The sequence below is a fragment of the Armigeres subalbatus genome, chromosome 2, assembly GCF_024139115.2.
Source record: "Armigeres subalbatus isolate Guangzhou_Male chromosome 2, GZ_Asu_2, whole genome shotgun sequence".
Lineage (NCBI taxonomy): Eukaryota > Metazoa > Arthropoda > Insecta > Diptera > Culicidae > Armigeres > Armigeres subalbatus.
Genome location: NC_085140.1, coordinates 139,659,547 through 139,685,947, shown reverse-complemented (window position 1 = coordinate 139,685,947; position 26,401 = coordinate 139,659,547). Strand labels below are relative to the sequence as shown.

The following is a 26,401-nucleotide window of genomic DNA, read 5'->3' as shown; positions in this document are numbered from 1 at the left end:
GTATCTTTCAGCCCTTGGCTGGCTCACCTCCGGATTATGAGGAAATATCATATAAACCCGTCGGAAACTATGATGTACATATCTGCTAAAGGATTGAAGATAATCTATCCAGCCGTTTTCAAGTTATGCGAATACGAATGGTCTGTCCATTACGTTTTTATTTTATTATATAGAAAGACTAGCCGATTAGTCCTGTCTTACCCGGATTGGGCAGTTGTTTTTCGTGGGTAAATGTCAAGCGCAAGATTATTAGCAACGCCGCAGTCTAGATCGATTTTGACTCGATTGTTTTGGATTTCTTCACAACTCACCAACTTTATACATGTTTATGGTTTTCAAACTATCCCATTAAGAAATTCTATTTCCTTGTCTTGTCTTGTCTTAGCACATGCACATTGAAAAGCATCCTGGAAATGTCTGTTGTATCCCCGAGCATTTTCTTGACTGCATTAATATTTGCAGCATATCATACTCATACAGGGTGTTCAATAAGTTCGAATACAAATATTTGATCATTGTGTTTGTAAGTGTAATGTACATATTCTGTACTAGTACTCGTGTCAGCATTAGCGGTATATATAAGCTATCGGATGTGTGTGGTGTCGACATTCTGTCACTTGTTGTTTGTTTATTACGCTGTTGAGTATATACTTTTAGCTATGTAGGTTATCTTTTAACATGCGCTTGATGGGAAAGCTAACAGTATAATAAATAAATTTCCTCATACTAATTTGCATGCATACTTGAAACGGCTTGTGCTAAATCAGTTTTATTCCAAATGAGCTCAAATTTTCAGAGGACACTCAGAACATGGTAAAGAATCAGATGAGCACTGTGGAGCAAAATCGATTTTTTGAACCACCCTAGTATCCATTGTACTTGCCACACAAGATACAGTCACTCTCAAAATTGAGCGTACACCAGGGATTAGATGAATTATTCGTAAATTCCAAAGGAAATTTAATGGTTGGCTCGGTTGTTTTTAATGCATTTCAATATTCATCCCTTCTTTCAATGTATGCGTACATAAAATGGTTGAAATTTTTTCTCTAAAGTTCATTTATTTGAAAATAATCTCAAAATACGCCTATTAGATGTGACAAAATTGAGCGTACAGCGAATTGTTTTCTATAAAATTTCTTATTATAAACACGATTAATGTATTTTAATATTGTTTTTTCATGATTTATTTATAATAATAAACATCCGCTAGTTAAACATTCAATGTTTTGAAATTAAACCATGTTTTAATCAAAACGGCGAACAAGTAAGATGTATAAACAATGCTACTGGGCAAAATAGATGCTTTAAAATATGGATTTCACCGGCATCGTGTCTTATATATGATAGATAATCGAAATCGAGCAAGACATACGATTAATTTGGGAAAATTCAGACGGTAAATGATGACAACAGATGTAAACATACAGAGAAAGCTACAAATGTTGAGAATGGCATATTTCAAATTAAGTATAACTTTATTTAAAAGTCGATGTATAGGTAGCTTATAAGCTCAGGACACTCATTAATAATAATATTAATAAAAGAGCAGAACACGGATACATTATAAGATGTCATTTTATATTTGAAGACTCATTCACCGTAGGAACAAATTTGGTTGAATCATTTAAATACACCAAGATATCATTAAATAAGCTGCTGAACTCTTAAAAAAGTTTATTTTTACTCGCCACATGGAAATCATCCAGTTGTATCCCTTATGGTAACAGATCGTGGAGTTTAATCCAAATTTAATTATGAAATTACGATTTTAAGCTATCTTTTCAATATTCAATCAGAAGTGCTCTACGGGGTTGAAAAGCTGTTTTTATGTTCGGTACCTTAACATGCACCTTGTACTTTTAGAATTTGACTGTGAATGATTGGATTCAATAATATTACTCTTAATGATAGACCTGAGACAATAATCGAGCTTTAAAACAAATTTAAGTTAAAGACATACTAAATTTGAATTATGTCATTCCTAACATTTGTCGTTTTCTCTGTATGTTTACATCTGTTTTCATCATTTACCGACTGAATTTTCCCAAATTAATCGTATGTCTCGCTCGATTTCGATTATCTATCATATATAAGACACGATGCCGGTGAAATCCATATCTTAAAGCATCTATTTTGCCCAGCAGCATTGAATTGTTAAATAGCAATGTTCTTACCTCTCACTTGTTCGCCATTTTGACCAAAACATGGTTTAATTTCAAAACATTGAATGTTTAAGTAGCGGATGTTTATTATTATAAATATAATAATAAAAAAAAAAAACAATATTAAAATACATTAATCGTGTTTATAATAAGAAATTTTATAGAAAAAAAAATCACTGTACGCTCAATTTTGTCACATCTAATAGGCGTATTTTGAAATTATTTTCAAATAAATGAACTTTAGAGAAAAAAATTCAACCATTTTATGTACGCATACATTGAAAGAAGGGATGAATATTGAAATGCATTAAAAACAACCGAGCCAGCAATTAAATTTCCTTTGGGATTTTCGAATATATTCATCTAATCCATGGTGTACGCTCAATTTTGAGAGTGACTGTACCTTCACTACTAATAATCCACACATATTTATTGGCAAAAATCCATAGATTTAACTTATGATGTATATCAGCGCACACATTACCATTCTCCACGCGAACTACTAATAAAATATATATCCAAATAAACTTTATGTGTGGTCTCGAATTAGCAATTATATAATTTATGTGTGGTTCTATATCGATTATATTAGGGTGGAGCTATTGCAAAAATTTATAACGGCTACACATATATCTTATATAGATATTTTTGGCAGTGTTCTCATGCAATGGCGGGCATAGATTTTTTTTTTAATTACTGAGATTACTAAGTTGAAAGGCAGGCCCAGTTTCAGTTGCAATGTTTGAAAATCGTATCTTGATTTGAAGCATTTACCGTTACCTTTTGAACTCTTTTTCATTACTACAGTGAACTCTCCCAAACTCGATGCTCTGTAACTCGATATTTTCCCTTACCCGATGAAATTCAAATTCCTTTGAATCTAGCATACTGCGCTCCCTCCGTAAGTTGATATCTTACTTACTCGATATTCTCTATGTTGAAATAGTTTTTTTTTATCTGTGTCGAAATAGTGTATCTTCACCCGGTAACTCGATGTTGCCAGAAACAGTACATGCATGATATAGTTAGAAGTGAGAAGTGTAAAGTGACAAGCAAAAAGTGAAAAATGAGAGACGAGAAAAAAGAAGTTAGAAGTGAGATGTAAGAAGTGAGAAGTTTGAAGTGATAAGTGGTAAGTTCTGAGTGAGAAGTGAGAAATTCGAAGTGCGAAGTAAGTAGTGAGAAGTAAAAAGTATGAAGGGAGAAATGAAAAGTGAAAAGTTAGAATTTAGAAGAAAAATGTCATAAGCAGGCATTGAAAGCGTGAGTGAAGCGGACGAGCATTGATCTAATTCAATCGTAGCATTACATACCAGTGAGTAAATAACCTTGCTCAGATGGATACAGTTCGCCAAACCAAACTTGGTATGGTATCCAGGGGAGCTAAGACTGGAGCATTTGTGTTACGCTTGCTCTACTAGAATAAAACCAAAACACATCAGATGTTCTGCTTTATTCACCCTGCTTTGAAGTTGCTGGGTTGGAGGAGAGAAAGCTGTTAGGTTACCAAGTGATTTGCCTCGCTCAGTTGTCTCCCATTGGTGGGCGATGAAGATATTTAAACATTGAATCAACGAACGCCAAATTTCAACGTGTTCGAAGCTATTAGTGAGAAGTGAAAAGTAAGGAGGGAAAAGTGAGCAGTGAAAAGTTGTAAAGTTAGAAGTGAAAAGTGATGAGTAAGAAATAAAAAGTCAGAAGTGTGATATAAGAAGTTGAGAAGTGAGAAGTGAAAAGTAAAAAAACGAAAAGTAAGAAGTGAGAAATGAGATGCGAGAAATTAATAGTTAGAAGTGAGAAGTGCAAAGTGCGAAGTGAATAGTGAGAAAAGAGAGGTGAGATACGAGATGTGCGAAGAGAGAAGTAGAAAGTAAGTAGTGAAAAGTGAAAAGTGAGACCTGAGAATTGAGGAGTAAGTTGTGAGAAGGTAGTAGTAAGAAGTGAGAAGTGAAGACCGAGGAACAAGAAGTGAGAAACGAGATTCTTTCTCTTTCCTTCTTTATTTTTTCTTCTTCCTTCTTCTTTCTTCCTTCTTTTTTTCTGTTTTATATCTCTCCAGTCACTTCTCAACATCTCACTTCTCACTGCATAATTATCATCTCTCCTTCCCACTCATTGCTTCTGTTTTTATCACTACTCACATCCTTCTTCTCACTTCGCAACTATCACATCTCACTTCTCACCACTTTCTTCTCAATTATCATTTCTCACTTTCCACTACTCACTTGTTAATGCACACGTCACTACTCAATAATCACTTTCGTTTCTCAGTACTCACTTCCCATTACTCCGTACTTATTTCGAACATCTCATTTCTCACTTCTCAACTCTCGCTGTTCACTATTCACTTCGAACATCTCATTTATCACTTCACTTAATACGGAAACAAATTTTTACTGCTCGGCTACCTAAACGGCGTTCGGCCAAATATAATTATTGTGTACCCTATCTCGATACCTACCTAACTCGATGGTCCCTTCAATATCGAGTAAGGGAGAGCCATAGTAGGTACCATGAAACAATAACGCCAATGATCATTTGCTGATATTAATGAAGATTAATGTTTGAATGAAAATTCTGTGTTTATTATAGTTTGAGTGCAAAATTTAAGAAGCTGCCGCCGGCGACAACTCGCCTACAGTTTTTAAGTGAACGTTTTCACGTAAAAATTGCAATCATTATCGTCTGATAATTATTCAGCACAACAGTGCCTCTAATTCTATCATGAACATGTACGTCTAAGTTTGGAACATGATATTAGCATTTCGATATCATTGAGAGATTGTTATTTAAATACTTATTTCATTATTTATTTGAGAAAGCGCAGTTGTGCATTTTCAAAGATTTTATCGGCATACACCAACCACTTATCAAAAATCATTTGAAATTTGAAAATAAAGGCAAAACCAAATCAAGCGTACAGTGATTTTTAAATCAAACTAACTGAGCCATTACAACGCATTGTAAAAAGCACAACATCGTCGAAAAAGCACGACTCCTGGACACAATATATGGGCTAGCATACGATGTTCATTATCTTCCGAGTTCAGGAAGGTCAAATTCACACTACTAATATATCACGATCAAATCTATATCATACATCACAAACTTGTTCATTTAATTTCACAATTTGATTGTACAACTTTAGGGTAAGGGTATTTTCCCATTTTACCCTCGAGAGTCATACCGTTGTAAAAAGTACAACACTAGCGAAAAAAGTACGCTTGTCGTACACAACAAAGGCGAGACTGCATGAGTGATTCAAGACAAAGTGAGTTCCGGAAGAAATCACTAACTCGGCTTATAAGCAGATGACAGCATTCCATTGCACAAAATGCTTAAGAAATAAAAATAAATGCATTAGCACACTGCAAGTAGATAAACCGCCAGTATCTTCCAAAAACGCTTAATTTAGCGTGCATCCGAAAATGTTTTATATATGAGTATTTGAACAAAATTTTTCTTCTAAAAAATTGGTTTTGGGGGGGTATAACCCCGATCTGTTTCGACATGGAAATTAGCGATTGCCTAACGCTTATAAGAAGAGGGGGTTTGCGGGAAGTGTGACGATCAGTACAAAGATTTCGTATCATTGGAATTAACGGAAACTTGCATGATTCACTTTTCTTTTAACTAAATTTCGAAACCTCAAAGTAATTTTTTTATCCGACAATATAATTGAAGATTTAAAGTAATATTATACAACAAAAAGCCAAATCAAACTATACAAGTCAGCATCGAATAGAAGACAAATCGATCGCACGAGGAATGAGAAAGAGTAACGCTGCGTGCTTTCCTATATAGCCCAACTGGCCTCCATAATCAGCATCCCGGAATGTGTCAGCATCAATAAATTATCAAAGAAAGCAAACGCCAGGCAACAGTGCACCCTTGTTTACAGATTTATCGGTCCATGTGACAGCACTGCGCACACCTCCCGCAGACAATGCGAGCGAGCACGGTGTGGCGGGCGGGAAGATTTTAATGGGACTTTTCGGTCGCGTTAACTTGGCGAAACCGCGCATACCATCGCATCGCGTGGCGGTTCCGTTCCGCATTTGGTGACTTTTAGCGACTAATGAGCCATGAGTTTGTTGAACCGAGAGAGAGAGCGCTATGCGACAATTGGTTTATCCTTAAATATTTTAGGCAATAATTTAGAGATCATCCACTGTGGCGGAGAACTTCGTATCGGCATCATCGGCAGAAGCATCGGGAGTGGGAGTGAGAATGATATTACCAAAGCAGCAGCAGCAATAGCGGTTGCCAGTGATGGGATGAACAATTGAGTGCGGGAAGTCGTAAATTGAAGATAGTCCAAACTGGTGCGCTTCTTAGGTGACACAAAAGGCCTTAACGGCATATTTCAATCACCAGATGTTAATGAGTTATGAGCTCAGTTGGAGGTAATTTAAATTCTTAATGTTGATTCATTAGAGTTACTTACAATGTTTAACGAGGTTTCAGTTTCCGCCAAAAGCCCATAAATATGATGGTTTGGTGGATTTTATGCGGAATTGAGAGATGGAAAACAAATTCCAACGATATATCACCTCGCATAAGATATATGGGTGTGATATCGACAAAAAGCACATAACGTTACAAAAGGTCGAGTATTATGTGCATATCCAATAAACCATTAACCTTTTCGTTTTTATTTTTATGCTGAAATATTTTGCTTAATTCATGAATCATGTCTCCTTTTTATGGCTCATATTGATCTCGAATATGCTGTCAAGAGAGATTCAAATAAATTCTATGGATTAAATTCTGTCGACTTCAACAACACATACCAAGTACAACCAAATATAATGCGAAAATGTTTTCGAAATAATTGTTAGTATTTAGAACATACCTAATATATCTATTATTTGCCTAAAAAATGTGATTTGTTTGCTAAATCATTGCTACAGAGAAGAAAACAGGGGGGTCTCGTAGCTAGTTAGCTACTCGATCGCCTTATAAGTGGATGGTCATGGGTTCGATTCCCATCCCCTCCACCAAATCCTCGTTAATCGCCGGATGCGCAGCCCATGCGGTAGCTTATTGGTATAGGGGAAGAGGCCCCAAAACGCAGCGTACTAAGTTCTGTATTGTTCGGACGGAAAATAAATCAATTAGTTCGCGATTGGACGTGTTTCGTACCGGCCAGACGCGGATTCGGATTTTTAGTTCTGTTTTGTATTGAAAACAAAATCAATTAGTTCGCGATTGAGTGTGTTTCGTAACTGATACAAATCCGTGTTTTTAGTTCTGTTTTGTGCGGTCGGAAAATAAATCAATTAGTTCGCGATTGAACGTGTTCCGGATGAAAGTTTTAGTTTTTCTGGAGACGCAGAGGAAAACACGGTCTCTAAATAGCCAAAATCAGCTACTAATGTTCTTTCCTTTTTCATAACTGAGAGGACGAGGTTAGCGCCGTTATTGATCTTCGATTTTATTGAGTTACTGAAACTTCTACAGTGAGAATGATTGACTACCTGATTGTAGGAGATTGCGACTGGTAGAATGGATATTTTGACGTTGGCTTTCTCAGTCTAATTTAATTAAGACGGCTAGTTTGGCATAGCCCGACGTTTGGGTCCCGTGTATTGGACCTTTTTCAAGGGATAAGTCGGCCGACAGCTTATCCCTTGAAAAAGGTCCAATACACGGGACCGAAACGTCGGGCTATGCCAAACTAGCCGTCTTAATTAAATTTGATTGACTACCTAATTCCAGTAAGCCGTTATTATGCAATTTCACTAATTATAATCAATCTGGAGAAGAGCAGGCTGTGCGCGTGAAAAGCTGCTGTTTTCATTCCTGTCACGTTTTTTTCTGCCCCGTTTTTTTCATTCGGCTGATGAAATTTCCGGAAAAATGTGGTGATCCTAGTTCCAGTTCGGAAGATCGCGTGTGTTAGTGTCCAGAAATTTTAACAAGGACCAAGGTGTTTTCAAGACTATGGAGCGGGTACTGAAGAAAGACCTATCATCAAAGACATAACCCATATTTTGTGAGTCCGTTTCATGCTATGTTTTCTAATTGTATAATATCATGTAAGTTAAATCACGGGGATTCGAACATGAGTTTTTAAAAAAAGAACGTCTACTCTAAATCACTGTTAAACCAAGAATGATAATTATATTCAATTCTACTTAGAGCTAACCTATGCAATTGAAACTAGCTGACCTACACTTTCCGAAGCCTGTCCAAGGGTCGATCACTGTTGTCGTCGTTGTCCGGATGTTATTTTGTTGATGCCGCAGTTTATCGTCAAAAGGTAAATGTGCTGTAGGCTGTTATGCGTTTGCCGGTCGCTCACGTGGTTGTTGGGGTTGATGCTTTTTGATGATTCGGGCCAAATAGTGTTTGTAGGATGTTTGGTGTTTTATCGTTGCCAACTTGATGTGACGTGGTGGGTTGGTTGGTAACTGCTCCCCTTTAAGATCGTATCGTCCCGATACGATTATTGGAATGGTTGTTGAACGTCTCCTGATAATGATGTATGAGGTAACAAGGAGCACTGAAAGGATACTAAAAGTTGAAAGGCCTACACTGGTGTAGGTGTATTTGATATTCTCGTTTTCTAAGTCAGAAAGTTTCTGGCGATTATGGATATGCAACTCATGTAGCTTGTGCATGGAAATATCGTGTTCGATTTTGTGTTCTATCTGAACTCCGTCGAGTGGGATGATGTGTTGATGAGGTTTGCTGTACAGTTCCAAGTTACTGTAAGTCTTGTTATTCAGTGTTATTGTACAGTTTGAAAAATATATCAGTATTGTTCCCTTCAGAGTTCTGTTGGATAAATTGCAGTTTGTACCCATTTCAATAGATGATGTGTTCTTGATGATGATGTGGTTTTCGGTGAGGCTTTTTGACTACTGTTGTATTGGAGTGTTCGGTGAAAGGGCATTTACCTGGGTATCCTCTTAGAATTTTTGAAAAGCAGTTATCTGTGGAAACATCCATGAGGTCGTTCCGGTTGCATAAAGTGTTTGTTTCGATTGCTCGACAATCCCTTTTGATGAAAAACGTTGAGTTTATTCCGAATAGTGCTGATGTTGTAGGTATCTTCATCGTTCTACCGTTGATAGGTACTGGCTCTAAGAGTAGTTGGTTGAAGCTGGAAGGTTCTAGTTGGGGTATGAGTATGATGAAATATAATGTTTTGTCTTTGAAGACTGATATGATATCTAAAAGCTCGTAAACCTGATCTGTATTAATGAACTCTACGTGTTGTTCTTCTAATTTGTCCTTGATAAGTTTAAGTTCGCTCTTATCTAGAAAGTTTCTGGGAATAATTTTCAGTTTAGCAAGTTGAATAGTTTCAAATACTGATTCTAAGAAGTCCTCAATTTGATCTAAATGATATGAAATTTTGAATGTTTGCATGAGAAGGGTTACATTGTGGTTCTCTAATCTATTATTTTTAGCTTTTACAAGTTCTTTTACAATTGCATTTTGATGTTTGTTGAAGCTTTCTGTCATCTCGTTTAGTTGCTTTTCAATCCTTTCATTGATGGCTACCTGTACGTTATTCTGTTTAATTAATGATTGGCTTTTTGATTTCAAGTTTTGAATATCATGATTTATTTCATAACTCGATTGCTGTTGGAGCGACAAGACGTTTTTGTCTGCGCTCCCGCCTTCGAGTTCAGTTTTTAATTTGTTTGGCATGGCTGTTATTTTATCTTGTATCGTCGGTTTTGTTCGTTAAGTTTAATCTGTTCGGTCAAAGTTTTGTTTTATCGTAATCGTTCCGTGGTGCGCTAACAGGGTTTTCGTAACCAGAGGACAGATAAAGGACAGAACGCCAAGCAAGCGTCAGTTCAGTGACCGGTGTTGACCCGGGTTGACCCCGGGTCCAATATGCGAGCGGGACAAAGTGTCGAGTGAAAAACTACGGAAAGCGGCGTCAAACGGGTTGCGGGTTTGCGGCGTGGTAGGAGACCTGTGGAAGTTGAGAAACGAACAGAGTGCGACGAGCGGACAATCAAGAGCATCGGGAGTTTTTCGACTTCGGGAAGAGAGATTTTTAGTGACTGTGCGATCAGCGAAAGAGAAGTGAGTGAAAGAAAGCGGAGAAGAAGAGAACCTGATTGTCGTGTAGGCACCGTAGCGGCTGTCTTCATGGCAGAGACGGAGTCCCTCTGGCTGAAAGACCCACTTCCAGGAGGGGCCAGACTGATCGACGGCAGTTATACTGGTCCAACCCTTCCTTCTTATATGGATGGTACCAATACCCATGGTACCCTATATGTTTTGAGAATGTCAGCGGTAAGCGGTTCTTTACCGAATTCACCCTTCCTGATTCGTAAGTCTGTACAACAGCACGTCAACGGAAAGATAGATGGAGCGTTCCCTGAACTCCAAGGGACCTTCTATGCACTCAAAGTCCGTAGCATCAGACAGTGTACCTCCCTGCTCCAGATGAAAGAGTTGATGGATGGTACCAAGGTATCCGTTATTGAACATCCGAACCTCAACGTAACACGATGTGTCGTCAGTTGCCGGGATGCCGTCAGTATGTCCGAGAATGAACTGCTGGAAGAGCTGAAAAACCAAGGTGTTAAAGAGGTACGAAGAATAACTAGAAAGAACGGATCGAACAGAGAAAACACGCCAACTATCGTAATTACGGTTCGTGGAACTGTCTTGCCTCCCCACATTGACTTTGGGTACATTCGCTGCCGAACAAGGCCTTACTACCCAACCCCCATGCAATGCTTTAATTGCTGGGCCTTCGGGCATACGGGTAAAAGGTGCCAGGCCATACAACCAATATGTGGTAAATGTTCGAGATCGCACGTCATTGCCGAAGACAAGAGTTGTCAGAACGACAAGTTCTGTTCCAAATGTCAAGCCACCGATCATGCCCTCTCCGAAAGATCCTGTCCGGTTTACAAAACCGAAAACGAAATTCAACGGGTGAGAGTCGACGAAGGACTCTCATATCCTGCAGCCAAACGTGTCTATGAGGCCAGGAACGGACCCAAAACCTTCGCCAATGTTGTTCAAGCAAGTAACGATGAACAACTGGACCAAATGAACAACCGGATCGATCAGTTGATATCCCAGCTAAAACAAAAGGATGAGATCATCGACAGTCTACGTAATTCGAATTGTCAGACCGCAAATGAAAAATCGCAACGGAGAACTACGAAAAATCAAGAAATTGAGGATCTGCGAAAATTAGTTACGCAACAAACGGCTCAATTAGCAGATTTAACACACCTAGTAAATAGCTTTCTTTCGGCTGTGATGCCAGCCCAATCCGTTTCCGTTGCTCCCGAGTTTGACGTCACCCAAACTTCAGAGGAAAAGTCTACAGACCCTGGGGTTTCTGCTGCTGAAGAACCTTTAACTTCCAACCATAATAGCCATAGTCATCCCACACCTCGACCCGTACGGAATCTGCAAAGCGGGGCGCAATCTAGAGGTACTAGGTCAGAATCGCCGGTTTCAACTGCTACACCACGTTCAAAAATGTCTAAACGGCAAAACAGTAATGTTACGGGAAACGACATCAATCCATTGCAGAAAAAAAATTAAGCCACAAACAAACAATTCTGGTATGCTGTCGAAAAAGAAGTAACCCTTGCATCGACTCCTGCTAGTCATCGAAACCACCTGAAATAAAGGGAATATATATTGTAGACGCTAGAGTTACACTATAACAGAATGTAAAGACACAAAACCAAACATCATCTTCCACTGTCCAGTGCATTTGTGACTTAGTTAATGAGGAAGAAATAAACAATCGAAGAGAGTGCCTGTCAGTTGGAACGATAATTTTCGCCCCTAAATTATTGTTCAGTGGATTATTCGTGAGCATCCCCTAGCGGCTAGTAGTTCAACCTTCGCTGGAAAGGTTGCTGGTTTATATCATTTCTGAAGCAAAGAGTTTTCCTTCTGTTAAATATTAAGCAAAACACATTAATTTATAAGCTTATACAAAACAAATGTAATTAATATTAGCTACGGCGGGACCCCTGGGTTGGGCCCGTAGGGAAATCCTTAAGATTCTCCCTTTTAACTTTAATCAAGTGATGAACTTTACTGTACGCATAAAAAATCACTTTAATAAAGAACTAAAAAAAAAAAAAAAAAAAAATGATTTATTTCTATAAGGTCGTTTTCATCAAGATTCCCTGTAATCAATTTGATACCTGATCCTAACAAATTAAATGCACCTCTTCTAGCTCTTCTATGTGGTAAAAGGTTATAGTACAATTTTGAAACATCTTGAAATTTTCTCGTCAGTAATTCTGTTATATCGTGAAAGGACTGAAAAGTTCTTAGGCCTGAAATAATTCTTTCAACTTGTACCAATACATTACCGTATTGGGTAAGGTCGACTTCGTGGTATAGTCTGTCGTAACTATTAATGATGAGGCTTTGTCCTGTTTTTATCGTCAGTAGTCCTGGGTTGTTCGAAAGGTCCTGTATTTGTATAGTCTGCGTCTGCGTGGTCTTCATAATGGACAGTGGAATTAGGATGGTCAAGATCAGCATGGTTTTCCTAAAATAGAAATAGTAAGCGTTACTTACGAAGTCTTTTTAAATTATTTTATGTAATTTGCGATTCGAGTTATCTATGAATGTTTTATTTCTATTCTGGATAACTTGAACCGCGTCAAATTTTTTCTTGGTTTTACATTTGATTCCTTGCACTTTGTGGAACACTTTCTCGTTCTCCTGCAATTCAGGTTCCTCTTCTCTATTTTGATTGTGTTGATCTAGATCCTTTTTCTGGGTTCGTTCCAATTGCATGACAACGTCATCGTATACCTTGTTTCTATTTGCCAAAATTTGATCCATATCAAGTGGGCGTTCTTCACCATCTTTTATACCAAAGAAAATCTCTCTGGGTTTTAATTTTGTTGCCGTGTGGATTGTTCCGTTATACAGAGTGCAAGCAATCATGTAAACTTCTTTGCTACTTAAGTCATTATACTTATCCTTGATGCACCTGTAAATCTCAGCGAGAGTACTATGAAATCTTTCGACTATACCGTTAGTCTCGCTACGATTTACTGGTGTGAAATAAATTTGAATCCGTAAATCTTCTAACAGTCCCCGAACCTCAATGGATTTCATTGCTGGTTCGTTGTCTGAGATGATTAGCTGTGGCTTACCGTGGGTGCTGAAATATTTTAAAAGCGTTTTCCTGATGTCCTGGATATTCCTACTAGCTAATGGCAATATGACTGCAAATCTGGAGAATTTGTCTACTATTGATAGAAACATGTTTGGTTGGGATATGAGTATGTCTAGATGAATGATTTCTAAAGGTGCTTTTGGAATGGGCGATTCCCCATGTTTAATCTTGTATGGTTTACGCTCATATTTATTTTTGTTGCACGTTTCACAAAGTAAAATGAATTTTCTGATATTTTGCTTCATTTTAGGAAAGTAATATTTTCCTGCCAGTTCCTTAAAATTTTCCCAAATTCCTCTATGTGAAAGTTCGTGAGTTTTTCTAACCAACTCGTTTTGCTCTTCCAAAGTTTGTACGTCTTCCAGTAAAATTTGAGAAATCCTGACTTTAAGAATTTTATTTCTGCTGAAATAGTTTTTGTACACGACTTGAATGGTAGGAATGACTGACTCTGGACACATAATGCAGTTCACCTGTTTGGGGTTCATGTATTCTTTAAAGATGTTGATTAGAGTAGGTACGCCAAACGTGATTCTCGAAATTGTTCGCCTAAAAATGCGTGGAAAGATTTCTTCTACCTTATTTTCATCATGGTCACTAATACGGAGTATTATTTGATTAGAATGTACATTGAGAGGGCGTATAGTCATTGGAACGAATTCGCTATCATCTGTATCTGCCGAATGAACGGTTTCGTCATCTGACTCGTCTTCTTCGTTTAAGTTTACTTCATGCGGAATTCGAGATAAACCATCTGCGACAATATTCTGTTTGCCTGGTCTATACTTAATTTCATAATCATATTCCTCAAGTTCGAGTCTCCATTTGATAAGTTTACTATTTGGAGTTTTGAGGTTTAGTCCATACGTTAAAGGTTGATGGTCTGTGTATAACACAAATTTTCTACCAAAAAGGTATGGCCTAAAGTATTGCATCCCCATCGAATAGCCAATAACTCTTTTCGATGGTGGAATAGTTTTCTTCTGACTTTGTTAGGGTTCGTGATGCGAACGCTATTGGCTTGTCATTTCCAATAGTACCTTGGGAGATTACTGCACCAATTGCGTGGTTAGAAGCATCGGTTGTTAGTATGAAATTTTGTTGAAATCTGGGTATTGCAAGATACTACTACTAGTCAAAATGTTTTGCATCTCTCGAATGCATTAACAAACTCAGCAGTGTGCTTAATTTTTTCACCTTTTCGTAGGCAGTTGGTGAGTGGTTTTGCAATTTTAGCAAAATCTTGAATAAATTTGCGGTAGTAACCTAGAATACCTAAGAACCCGCGAAGTTCCTTATCGGTCTTGGGTATGGGCCATGTTTTGATTGCACTAATCTTGCTTGGATTTGGTTTAACACCCTCTGGTGTTACGACATGTCCAAGAAAAGCGACTTCTTTGCGTAGGAATTCGCTTTTATCTAATTGAATCTTCATGTTATACTTTTGCAAACAAGTGAAGATCTTTGTTAAGTTTTCCAAGTGTTCTTGGAGACTAGTAGAATACACAATTATGTCGTCCATGTAAACTAGACATATTTTGCCAATGTATTCTCTAAGTATATTGTCCATTACCCTCTGAAAGGTGGATGGAGCGTTTCGCAATCCAAAGGGCATACGTAAAATTCATAATGCCCATGTTCGACACTGAATGCTGTCTTTGCAATGTCCTCTTTTGGACTTCAATTTGATGGAATCCAGAGGCTAAGTCGAGGGTGGTGAAGTAGAGACATTTCCCTAGCTTATCTAATATATCGTTGATATTAGGAATAGGGTATCTGTCTTCAACAGTTTTCTCGTTCAGTTTTCGATAATCGATTACTAAACGCCATTTCTTTTGACCAGAGGCATCCATCTTTTTTGGAACTACCCACACTGGGCTGGACCAAGGACTATTTGAATGTCTGATAATACCCTGCTCAAGCATTTTCATGATCTGCCGTTGTACCTCTTCTTTGTGACAGAAAGGATACCGGTATGATTTAGAATGTACGGGTACGTCATCTTTGGTTTTGATAGAGTGTTTAATGCCATTAGTGAACGTAAGAGTTTTATCTTCTTTGTGAAAAATATCTTCGAAATTACGAATAATCTTTAGAAGTTTTTCACGCTCTTCAGTATTGAGATGGTCTAATCGTAGTTGATTAGATAACTGTATCTCTGTCTTTTCCTGACTAACTTAGTCCCAATGGGTTTTGTATCAAAATTATTCAATTCTCCAAACACAAGCCTGTTTGGATTTATTTTGGCAATGTCCTCCGTTTTGTTCTCTATTATCACTGTCGTTTTGTTATTTTTCGCGTGGTAAATTCCGGGAGTACAACTATCTCATCAGTCAGAGGTAGTTCGTTGTCAATGAAAAATCCCCGTTTGTAACATCAGTGGACAATGTAATACCTATTTGTTCGTTGGAATTAACGCAAACTGTGTATGAATCAGGATATTTCTTTTTCAAGGGTATAGTGCAATTTGGAAACTGTAGTTTGTTGGAGTGGGTGATAATATTAGCTTTTAAATCGGCCAAAGATTCATACCCTATAAGTCCGTCAAAAAGGAGTGAAATTTGTGGAGGTGAAAAGTTAGTGGAAGTCTCCCTTTGAAAGGAGAGAATTTTATATATTTGTCTATCTTATGATGTCCGTTGATGCTCTTTACTACCGATGGGTTTGACATTTTATCCATGATGTACCTACTAATGATGGATCAATATAATTTTGTTGGCTCCCGTGTCAATGAGGAGTTTAAGATTACCAAATTCTGTTTTAAGTTCGATATAAGGCAGAAAGTTGTTGCTTCCTATTTTTCTTCTATTAAGTCGGAAGTTATTCGAAAATTTACGTCGTCAACAGGGTTTCCGACGATTCATTGGGTGCAAGGGATTCTGATGATTCATTGGTTACACAAGCAGAGTTATCAATGGTGTTTCCTTGTTCATTATCACTGTGGAGATGGTTGCTAACATCGTTAGAATAAAATGGATTTGTTTCTAGGTAATATTCTTCTGGGTACTGATATTGTTCATATGGATAGTAGTGGTTGGCTAATTCGATGTTTCTTAATTCTTCAACATGAAATCTGTTAGCTTGAGGTGAAAAATGATTTCGTGGGGGAAATTGGTTGTAATTAGGTAGGGGTCGATTCATGTAATTGACATGTTTGCTCATAGTAGAGGGGTCGACATCCATCGGGACGGCCCTTGGAATTGGTTTTGGGAATGGTCTTGGGGCCATCGCTGGTGGAAAAACATTTCTAGGAGGAAATCTTTGAGGCATGTAATTATTGGGATAAGGTGGTCGTTGTGGACGTGGTCCTGGTGACGGTGGGAATCTTTGAGATGAGTTGAAATGAGTATGTGTTTGATGGCGTGGAGCAAATGTTGGTTTGGCTGGGACTGGTGGTAACGGCTTGAAATTTGGTTTTGCATAATTATAATTTTGTTCCTCCAGACACAATCGAAGGGCATCCTTCATTGTATCTGGTCCGCGTGCCCTAATTATTGGACCTAAGGGTGCTTTGAACCCAGGCAAAAGGACTTTTAGCCCCATCTGGTGATAGAACTCCTTTTTCGAGGCAATAACTGCTGCATTATGTTGAATGATGTTTAAATTATTGATCAGTAATGAAATGGTGTGGGACACCTTGCTGTAAAACTCTTCGACGTTGTTTGTTTGATAAATTTTGAAAAGATCACGAGTTAGAGACACTTCGTCTCGTCGATCGCTATAATGAGTAATTAGATTTTGTTTCATCTCATTCCAATTTAAATTGGTGCCATACAACTCGAGTATGTTGTCTGCGTCACCAATAATTTTGTGCGAACCGCTTGGATCCACATTATTGTGCACGTTACTTCCCTCCGCTTCATTTAGTAAAGGCATTATGTTGTCGATTGCCCTGATAAATGAGTTTAATTTCACTGGGTTCCCATCGAAGCAGGGAAGATCCCGTATAATTTGTGGGGTTTGGAGAGATTTTAAAATGCTCTCTGTTCTCCCAATATTAGCAACGGTTGGTGCTGGGGGCACATTCGCATGTTGGTGGAGCGCTTGTTCGGCTTGAGCTCGAACGTGCGCTAGCTCTTCGTCGCGATTAGACACGTGTTGAGCTAACTCTTGGAGTTGCCGTTGCAGCTCCTCAATTTGTTGGTCTTGCAAATTTCTCGCCATATCAAAGCGATTATTACTTCTTCGGGCTATTTTCGCACTATTTTAACACTGTTAAGCACTGAATCACTTTTATCTTACACTTGTATCTTTAAGGACATTAAAATTCACTTACCTAAGTTTTTATCGATGTTCCTTCGATAGTAGAGAGGACGTGTCCGATTATCCGTCGATGCTGGTCTCTCTCGGGATGTCGATATTCCTTCGACAGATTCTGGTTCCTTATGATTATCCGCGTTGGCCTTTTCTTCTCTGGGATGTGCTGCAAGTCTTCGATATTCCCTCGAAGATGTCTTTTTTCGACGAACACACTCACTCGCGAACTAAGAACTCGGACGCGGATCCTACCGACTGCGCCAGTTAAATCACGGGGATTCGAACATGAGTTTTTAAAAAAAGAACGTCTACTCTAAATCACTGTTAAACCAAGAATGATAATTATATTCAATTCTACTTAGAGCTAACCTATGCAATTGAAACTAGCTGACCTACACTTTCCGAAGCCTGTCCAAGGGTCGATCACTGTTGTCGTCGTTGTCCGGATGTTATTTTGTTGATGCCGCAGTTTATCGTCAAAAGGTAAATGTGCTGTAGGCTGTTATGCGTTTGCCGGTCGCTCACGTGGTTGTTGGGGTTGATGCTTTTTGATGATTCGGGCCAAATAGTGTTTGTAGGATGTTTGGTGTTTTATCGTTGCCAACTTGATGTGACGTGGTGGGTTGGTTGGTAACTTGTATAATGGCAGGACCTGAATTATTGCGGTGCTATCCCGGGTAGAAACCGTGATATTGACTTGTTTGAGGTAGGAGTGGGGGTGACTGGCGGGAATAGCAGGGGGTTGCACCGGGGTGTCATGGAAGTGTCGGGGTTTGCCATTGGGAAGAACAAACTAATAGCTCAAGATGTTGATAAGTTCTTGTTAATGGCAGGACCTGATATTTTTGTGATATTTCGGTTCAACTTTTTGTTTTTTGTTGTTTTCGCTTGTTATTTTTATTCTTGTTTCGGACGGGTTAGTGTCGTGATTTGTTATCAATATCACGTTTTACTGTCAATGAACCATTATCGTCTACCCGGGATGGCTTGACTTAGCGCCTGCTTGAGGCAAGCGTATTTTGATATATTGCCTTATTCATGTCTTCTTATACTTCTTATGTTGAACATGAACATTTCTTCAGGTTCACTTTGGCACTTTGGCAGGTTTTTGTTAATTTATTTGGATTATTCAGTTGAAATTTTAACCATATATACAATTGAAATACAGCAACAGTTCGCTAACTGGGCGCTTTTTGACTGGGCTGCTTTTTATTTGGGCGTTCCCCGGAAGATGGATTACTTTTAAAATGTGATAATAAGTTATGAGAATGTGTGTTGCCAGTCGATGAAGAACATAACATGAAGCTATTTGTTAAACAAAACTAACAAGACCAACGGATCGAACGCAAGGATGTATTTTTATTGTTTTTATTGTATACTATACCTATATTTTTGTATTTTATATGTGTACAGCACAATACAGTATTGGCATAATGGATCTATATCTCACTGAAAGCTAGAGTTTTTTGCTCATTCATCAAAGATTGGAAAAGGTTTAGTAGACATATGTACTTTTTATGAATTACGTACGCTTAACTAACGATTCAGACAAAATTCAATGATGCTTTACATAGCGTGTTGAAAAAGGCCGAAATCCGCGTTATGTGATTAATATATTTTCCCTGAGTTAATTAAGCTTTTCTCCTGTTCACAAAAATGAATAAAAACTGTTTCAAACTGATTAACTGCTCATATTGTGTATTTGCAATCTGCTAACATAACACGCATGGGGCACTTGAATCGTGATAGGCTGTGCTTAGTGGAATGATAATTTTGTTCACACTCAATGTAAAGGTATCTTAGTGCCATTCAGTCAGTTAATTTTCAATATCAGCGAAAATTTGATGAAATTAGGTATTTTGTTTTCTTTTGGTTTTCTATAAACAAATTTGAAATTTTAAAACAAAAGCTTTGAATAAATCTCATTATCTCTCCTTCAATGTTTATAGAACAAAAAAAGTTCCTCAAATCAATACGCCTTCTATACGACGAATGAATGTATGGAACAGAACATAATGGAACATGTACAAATCAACTTCAATTATTAGTGAATATGAATGAGCAAAAAACTTGGTTATATACTGTTTTGTTAGATTTAGAGTCCAGCAGAATACAAAACACTAGAGTCCTCCAAAAATTTATTCTCATTATGTAGTTATATTCAGTGTCATTGTTAAGGATGTGAGTGGCTTCATCAGTGCTATGATTGCTCATTTGGGGTGGTTGATATATAAATATTCACCTTCAATGTAAAAATTGTGAATACGATACAGGTTTTCTCTTTTTAACTATCACATGCGATTTATTTGATGGTTTGGTGGAAGCATTTTAGTTTTAAATTCACAATAGAACCACCACTGAAAAGGTTAAGCAAATGTATTTTAGGTAATTTTCTTTGTAGTTGCCAGACTTCGTTTATTCTTTTAAGACTGTTTTCACAACATCTATGGACTTTCTATATATATTCGATACACAAGACATTTTTCTTCTAGTAAATAAAATAAAATTATTAAAATTATTAAAAAATATAGGGTTTTGAACATGCTTCTCTTTTTTTTGCACTTAAAAATTCATTGAATGGTTCGTCATAGTAGGACGACTTATGTTGGCATTAATATCCTGGTCAAAATAATAAAAAGCATTTTTTTCATATTATCGAAGTTGCATGGATCGCATCACTTACCAAGGTGAATTCTGATCCGTGTAACTACCTACCCCGCCCACTAATAAGAATCCCTCCTGTGGCAACTGTGGAGATGCAGAGGTGATCTCGGTCTCTAGTAACAACAGATGTCACACCAACTATTCCTCCCCTTCCCAGATGACCGTAAGGACGTGGCCGGTGCCGTTATTGATCCTTTAATTACTGAACTCTCGATCTGTGCACATTGAGGTTGGAAAGCTTATCCCAAGCCCCAACTGTTGGTTCCCTGTGCAATTTCGATTGTTCTGGTCAATCACGGAGTAGCAACTACGAATTGTGCGGTCATCAAGCTCAAGCTCTCAAGCTCAAGCTCAATTTCACTAATTCTAATCAATCACGGTGTAGCAACCATAGATATACAGTCAGTCAAAGGGAAGATAAGCCAAAAAAACTAAATAACGCTCCTTCTTTTACGCTCTGATTCAGTTATTCTGTTATTCTATAATTTATTTTGTTGAACATCCTTCTATTGATGATTGATTCAAAACGTTTATGAATACATGAAATAATGGCCACTCCACTATAATTCCTAATATCAGATTTTTCTTTCCTGATTGAAAAATGGGTATAAGAAATTCTTTGAAAAGCTACTAGTTTCCAAAGATAATTTGAATTAAAAAAAGGTGTCGTATATTCGCTTGCCAACTTTTTCAAAAACATAGGGAGAAATCCATCTGGTCCGGATCCTTTTGAGGCATCCAAATTCTGTAGATCTGCCAAAATCTCCGAAACATAAATTTGGCTACACCTACACTGCTTAAATAGTCAGGAAAATGTGAAAAATATTCATAATCACGAACATTTTCGGAAAATTCGGTATATGTCTCTTGAGAAAAGGTTGCAAAAAGAGTACAAATTTCATCAGCATTATATAATAATTTTTCATCTAAAGAAATTTTTGATGGAAAATTGCTGGATTTTAACTTGGTTTTGTCATAGTTGAAAAGTTTCTTGGACATGATTTGATTTCATTTTCGGTTTTAGCACTATACTCCGTGAAACGTACCGCTTATAATAGATTTTCGGAGCTAACCTTTAAAGACTTACTTCCAAGCACAGAGAAACAGACGTCTCACTTAGAACAAAATGCAATCAAAATCATCGTCACGAAAACATTGTCGCCCTATGCTAAAATCCCGGTGTGTGCAAACGTCAAACACAAGCAAAATCGATGAAAGCCATCGCCGCCATCGGTGGCCGATTGACCACCTACAAAAAGTTAAATAAACCGTTAAAAAGGTGAACGATGGAACATGCGTTGAGTGAGACTTCTGTTTCTCTGTGTTCCAAGTATACGTCCAGTACAGGAATGAGCTCAGCTCATCACTGGTGGTTTATATTTACCATCATTTCTATTTTTACACACGTTCACAACTACAAATTCAATATTGTCGCGCTTATCTTTTTCTAGAATGCTGCGGCGGTCTTACACTCGCAGGCTCGACTGCGAAGGTAAACGTCAAGATAGCCGCCGTGTTAAAAGATAGGCAGAATCTTCCCGCTCAAAACAAAACCACGTGCTTTTCGCGAAATGACAGCAGTGTTCGACTGAATTAGTGAGAGGCAACCGGAGTCACTGAGTACATGGAGAGTGTTTATCATGGCAAGTGCATACGGTGGGTGAGATTTTCATTGACTCTGTTGTGTTTAGTGACCGTTGCGATTAACTGAGAAGCAAAAAATATAACTCAATCTTAGGCTGGTTTCGAAGCCGACGACATGAATCTCCAAGCTCCAGAGCGCTGATTAATTAGGAAAGAAGCGGTTACGAATTTGGTAGATCTGCTGAACCCTCTGACTGATTAGAGCTCTGTGTAAAGGTGAGATTCGGAAATGCCAAACGCAATGAAATCAGATCTCTATACAAAAACGAATTCGGAACTCATAAGAAGAAGCAAAAATATGTTTGAACTTCAGTACCGATGCATGGTCAAAATCAGTATTATCTCACTTATTGTTGAGCCGAAACTGATTGAGGGGCGCGCCTTTGAGAGTTGGTATAAGCCATTTTCCGAAGGGTATAAATAGCGGTACCTCAATCTAAAGAGGCCTTACATTAAGCTTGAGAAATATATGAATAAAAAATGACTACTTCATTTCTTCTCAATAGAAATGGAGCAGAAAGACATGCACTAAACAAATGACACGGGTATACTATAAAAGTTCAATGAAATGGACGCGGTGGTTAATCCCGAAAAAAAAACTGAGTAGCAACCAGCAGGAAACCGCAGTATTCTATTTTATCTCGAGATGCATAATATCAGACGCTACAGTTATAATAGCGATAGTGTCAAATGACACTTGATTACACTCTAATAAATATATAGTAAGTTATTAGTAATTCAGTACACTATATTGAGTTCAGTGTCAATTTCAGAATGCGCCCTATCAGAACACAGCACTCCGTAAGGACAGAAGACATGGCTAAACTAAGTTGATAAAAATTTTCTTGACTCGTGTATTGTTCATAAATTTGGTGTTTATTGAACCATACCGTGTTTTTTGCGCTACAATTACGACGTTTCCTTACTGCCTTACGTACTTCATCCCGAACAATGTCAAATAAAATTGCACAAAAGATTGCAATAGCACATTCAATGTCAGCTTGATTTTGTAAAACATGTTGCCAATTAGTTCTATTTAATTTTTGTCGTTGTCACAATTTGCATTTTTATAGTGAAGAATATTTTCGAAATCATAGCCGTATGAATCATTGTACCGATGCACTAATACAGAATATTCAATTGCTGTGAGAAATACTTGATTTTTTTCATAAAGGCGATAGAGACTCATTTACACAGAAAACATCGATAGTGTTGGTGAATAAAAAGTCCAAACAAAAATTTTGTAGATTTTACACATGACCTTTTAACATTAGGACCTAAGCATGCAGTTTTTTCAAAAATAGATTGTAAAGTCTAATTTTCACCGACGACAACTGGCAGCAAAATAATGTCATTCTCAGAATCTGGAATGAATTCTGCATTACGTTAGTTCAAATCGCCGTAAATGTGAACTTTGAATTCAGGAGGCAAATGGGAGATAATATCATCAGCATTTTGGAGAACTTTCCATATGATGGATGATTTACAAGCTTGGTCTGGAGGAAAGTACACTGTTGCAAAAATGAGATTTTCACCATCAAAAAGCGTTTTTACCCACACATCATCAAATTCATTAAATTTGGTAGAATCAATGAGCTCTGAATTAAGTTTTGAGGAGATTGCGATGAGAACACCTCCGCCAGACATTCTTAAGACGAGATCTAGGTCATCTCTAAAAGCATTATAATTTTTTTTTTATTCCTTTATTTATTTTATAGGCACTCTGTGTTACTTAACCGCTACTGTGCCGAGATCTACTGTGATATTCTGCAGCCAGAATCCACGCAGAATGTATTTTTAGATTTTTCCATTATTCATTGTTGTTGTTGTTGCTGACCCATCTCGTCGTGAGTCCATTGTGTTCGTTTTGTCCATCTCGTGTATCCAATGATCGTTTCATTTTCCGGTTGCCAATTATCCGGGTAACGTTGGAGGAATGCCTCCGAGAAGAACAAGTTGTCAGACGTCATCAGGCAGGCGTGCACCCCAATACGCCACCGCATAGGCTGCGCATCCGGCGACTGACGAGGGTTTTGTTGGAGGGGCTGGGAATCGAACCCATGACCATTCGCTTGAAAGGCGAACGTGTAGCCAACTACGCTACGGGACCCCCTATCATTATAATTTCTGCCAAAAAAAATCGTCGCTTCTAACGCTTTCCTACCAACTTAATTCAGTGGTTTCAGTTCCTAAAATAACCGAGAAAGAGGAACTCAAAATGTGTTTATGTATTCGTTCATTTTAAAAGCACTTTAAAGTTCTCACAGTATACAAGTACTTCAGTTGTCTGTGCGTTTGATGAAGTTTTTGATAGCTCGTCAATAACATTACAATTTTCGACGACTTACTCCAATGAGTGCGTTAAGTTGACCGGAAGCACTATTTTTTTTATTCCTTCCTTTATTTGTTAGGCACTCTGTGTTACTTAACCGCTACTGTGCCGAGATCTACTGTGGTATTCTGCCGTACAGAATCCACACAGAATCTATTTTTAGATTTACATTGCTCATTATTGTTGTCGTTGCCAGTCCATCTCATCGTGAGTCCATTGTGTCCGTTTGTCTATGTCGTGCTTCCAATCATCGTTGCATTGTTCGGTTGCCATTAAGCCGGGTCCGTTGGAGGAATGCCTCCGAGAAGATCAATTTGTCAGTCGTCATCAGGCAGCCGTACGGTATGACGCGTTCCCCAATACGCTACCGCATGGGCTGCGCATCCGGCGACTGACGAGGGTTTGGTGGAGGGGCTGGGAATCGAACCCATGACCATCCGCTTGTGAGGCGAACGTGTAGCCAACTACGCTACGGAACCCCCCTAAGCACTATTTTGTGGGTCGCATTCTGCATCTACCGACTGCATCAATTTCTTTAAAAACTCGTCTGTTGACAGGAGCACGAAGCACAGTGATTTGTGATCGAACTCCTTAGTGCTGATCCAAATATTCAATTGGGAGATGATGAACTATCTCGACTAGGGTTCAGTGTTTCTCCTCATTGAAAATTTATGAAGCGGGTTTTAACTGGTCACGAAAACATGGCTTTTGCAGATGCAAGCAGATCCTTATCCGGGGGGAGAAATCCAGTACGATCGTGATTAGCTCGGATGGTGTTGTAGACAAATAAGCAGGGTTCGTATCGCTCACTCAATCTCAGGAGCACATGATGCTCCCTTACGAAAATTTTCGGTAAGAAATCACTTTTCGGGAAAGAAAAACAGCCTGGAGAGAGATAACTATTTTTCGCTCACTTCGATTGCCGCCAATCATTGGTTTGCTTTTTTTCTTTCATATTCGAGTCTTTTCGTGGCATCTTCAATGTAAACCCGGGCAGAAGCCGTAAACAGCATAACAAAACATGATATGGACTTATTGAGCTTATTATTGAGCTATTTTCCTCTGCTCGGGAATGGTACTAGCTTATGTAGAACAAATAACCTAATACTTTCATACAGATAGCGCGGTGGTGTGGCTAGAGTAAGCGCATCCCTACGGCTATTATTGTTCCTATTCCGGGTTCGAATCCCGGCGCGGCCATACAATTTTGAAATTGTTCTGCGATAATTCTCGCGAAACGTGAGTGAGTGGGTAAAAGTGATGAAACGAAAAAGGATTTTCATCTAATAGGCAAAATTTTCGTTTATCATCCAAGGTTAATTGTAGAGAATGATTAATAGGTGAAAGATGATCCTCAACATAAACAACGAAAAAAGATTCTCCCTTGGCCCGATAAATGCTTGCTTTGTTCTCATTGAAACGAAAAGTTGAAACCCTGCCAATAAGTTGTTACACGATGGGGCGGTATAGTTGACATTCTTGTTGCTATTGTTTCCGCATTTATTCCGGTTCTTAAAGCTGTTCCGATCATTGTAGTTCATACGGTCGTGATTATTGTTGTTTCCATTGAAAATGTTGTTTCTGCGTTTGTTGACCATTTTATTGCTTATGATGTAGTTGTTGTGTCTTCTGCTGATGATGAAGTTGCTGTTGCTGCTATTTTTGTTTTGGTTGTTGAAATTATTGTTGTTATTGTTTGTATTGTTGCTATTCTTATTCTTATTGCTATTTGTTCTTGTGCTCTTCTGAGTTCTACGTATCCAGAATAAGAGCACAAGAGTTTTCGCCAGAATTGTAAGCTGAAGTTTCTTCTAGAACATTATGAATCAGCTCCGGATTTATCACTGCCCCGAGCTCAGTTCGTCCATTAAATTTGGAGTTGACAACGCAGGAGTCAAGTTACTAATGTCACTTTTCAGAGCGTTGCAGAGCAACTTCAACTCATTCATGATGGCATCGGTTGAGGTACCTAGATTCACTCTGGCTTGAATTGTGTTCCTCGCGATGGTTGGCCATTTCGATTGTTGGCGAACTTACTTTATCGAATTCATTACATATTCGGTTCAATTTTTTGGTGAAGTCGGCCAGTGTTTTTCGCCGACTGTGCCAAATTGTAGAGTTCTGTCCTCTGAATCTACTTTCAGGTGATTATAGAATGAAGCCCGTGGTGAATTTCAAATTCACCACACG

The 26,401-nt window shown here is 38.2% G+C and overlaps 1 protein-coding gene across 2 annotated transcripts; it reads right to left on the bottom strand.

Moving 5' to 3' along the window:
- Nucleotides 1–8,586: 8,586 nt before the first annotated feature.
- Nucleotides 8,587–9,743, bottom strand: LOC134215188 (uncharacterized). Of its 2 annotated transcripts, none has more exons than XM_062694422.1 (2): nt 9,071–9,743; nt 8,587–8,684 (listed from the first exon to the last, which is right to left on the bottom strand). In XM_062694422.1, exons 1-2 carry the CDS (start codon nt 9,639–9,641, stop codon nt 8,617–8,619), a joined length of 639 nt encoding a protein of 212 aa, XP_062550406.1. In that variant the 5' UTR covers nt 9,642–9,743; the 3' UTR covers nt 8,587–8,616. The 2 variants fall into 2 exon arrangements, with proteins under 2 accessions (XP_062550406.1, XP_062550407.1); XM_062694423.1 differs by having other exon boundaries at nt 8,590–8,642.
- Nucleotides 9,744–26,401: the final 16,658 nt, after the last annotated feature.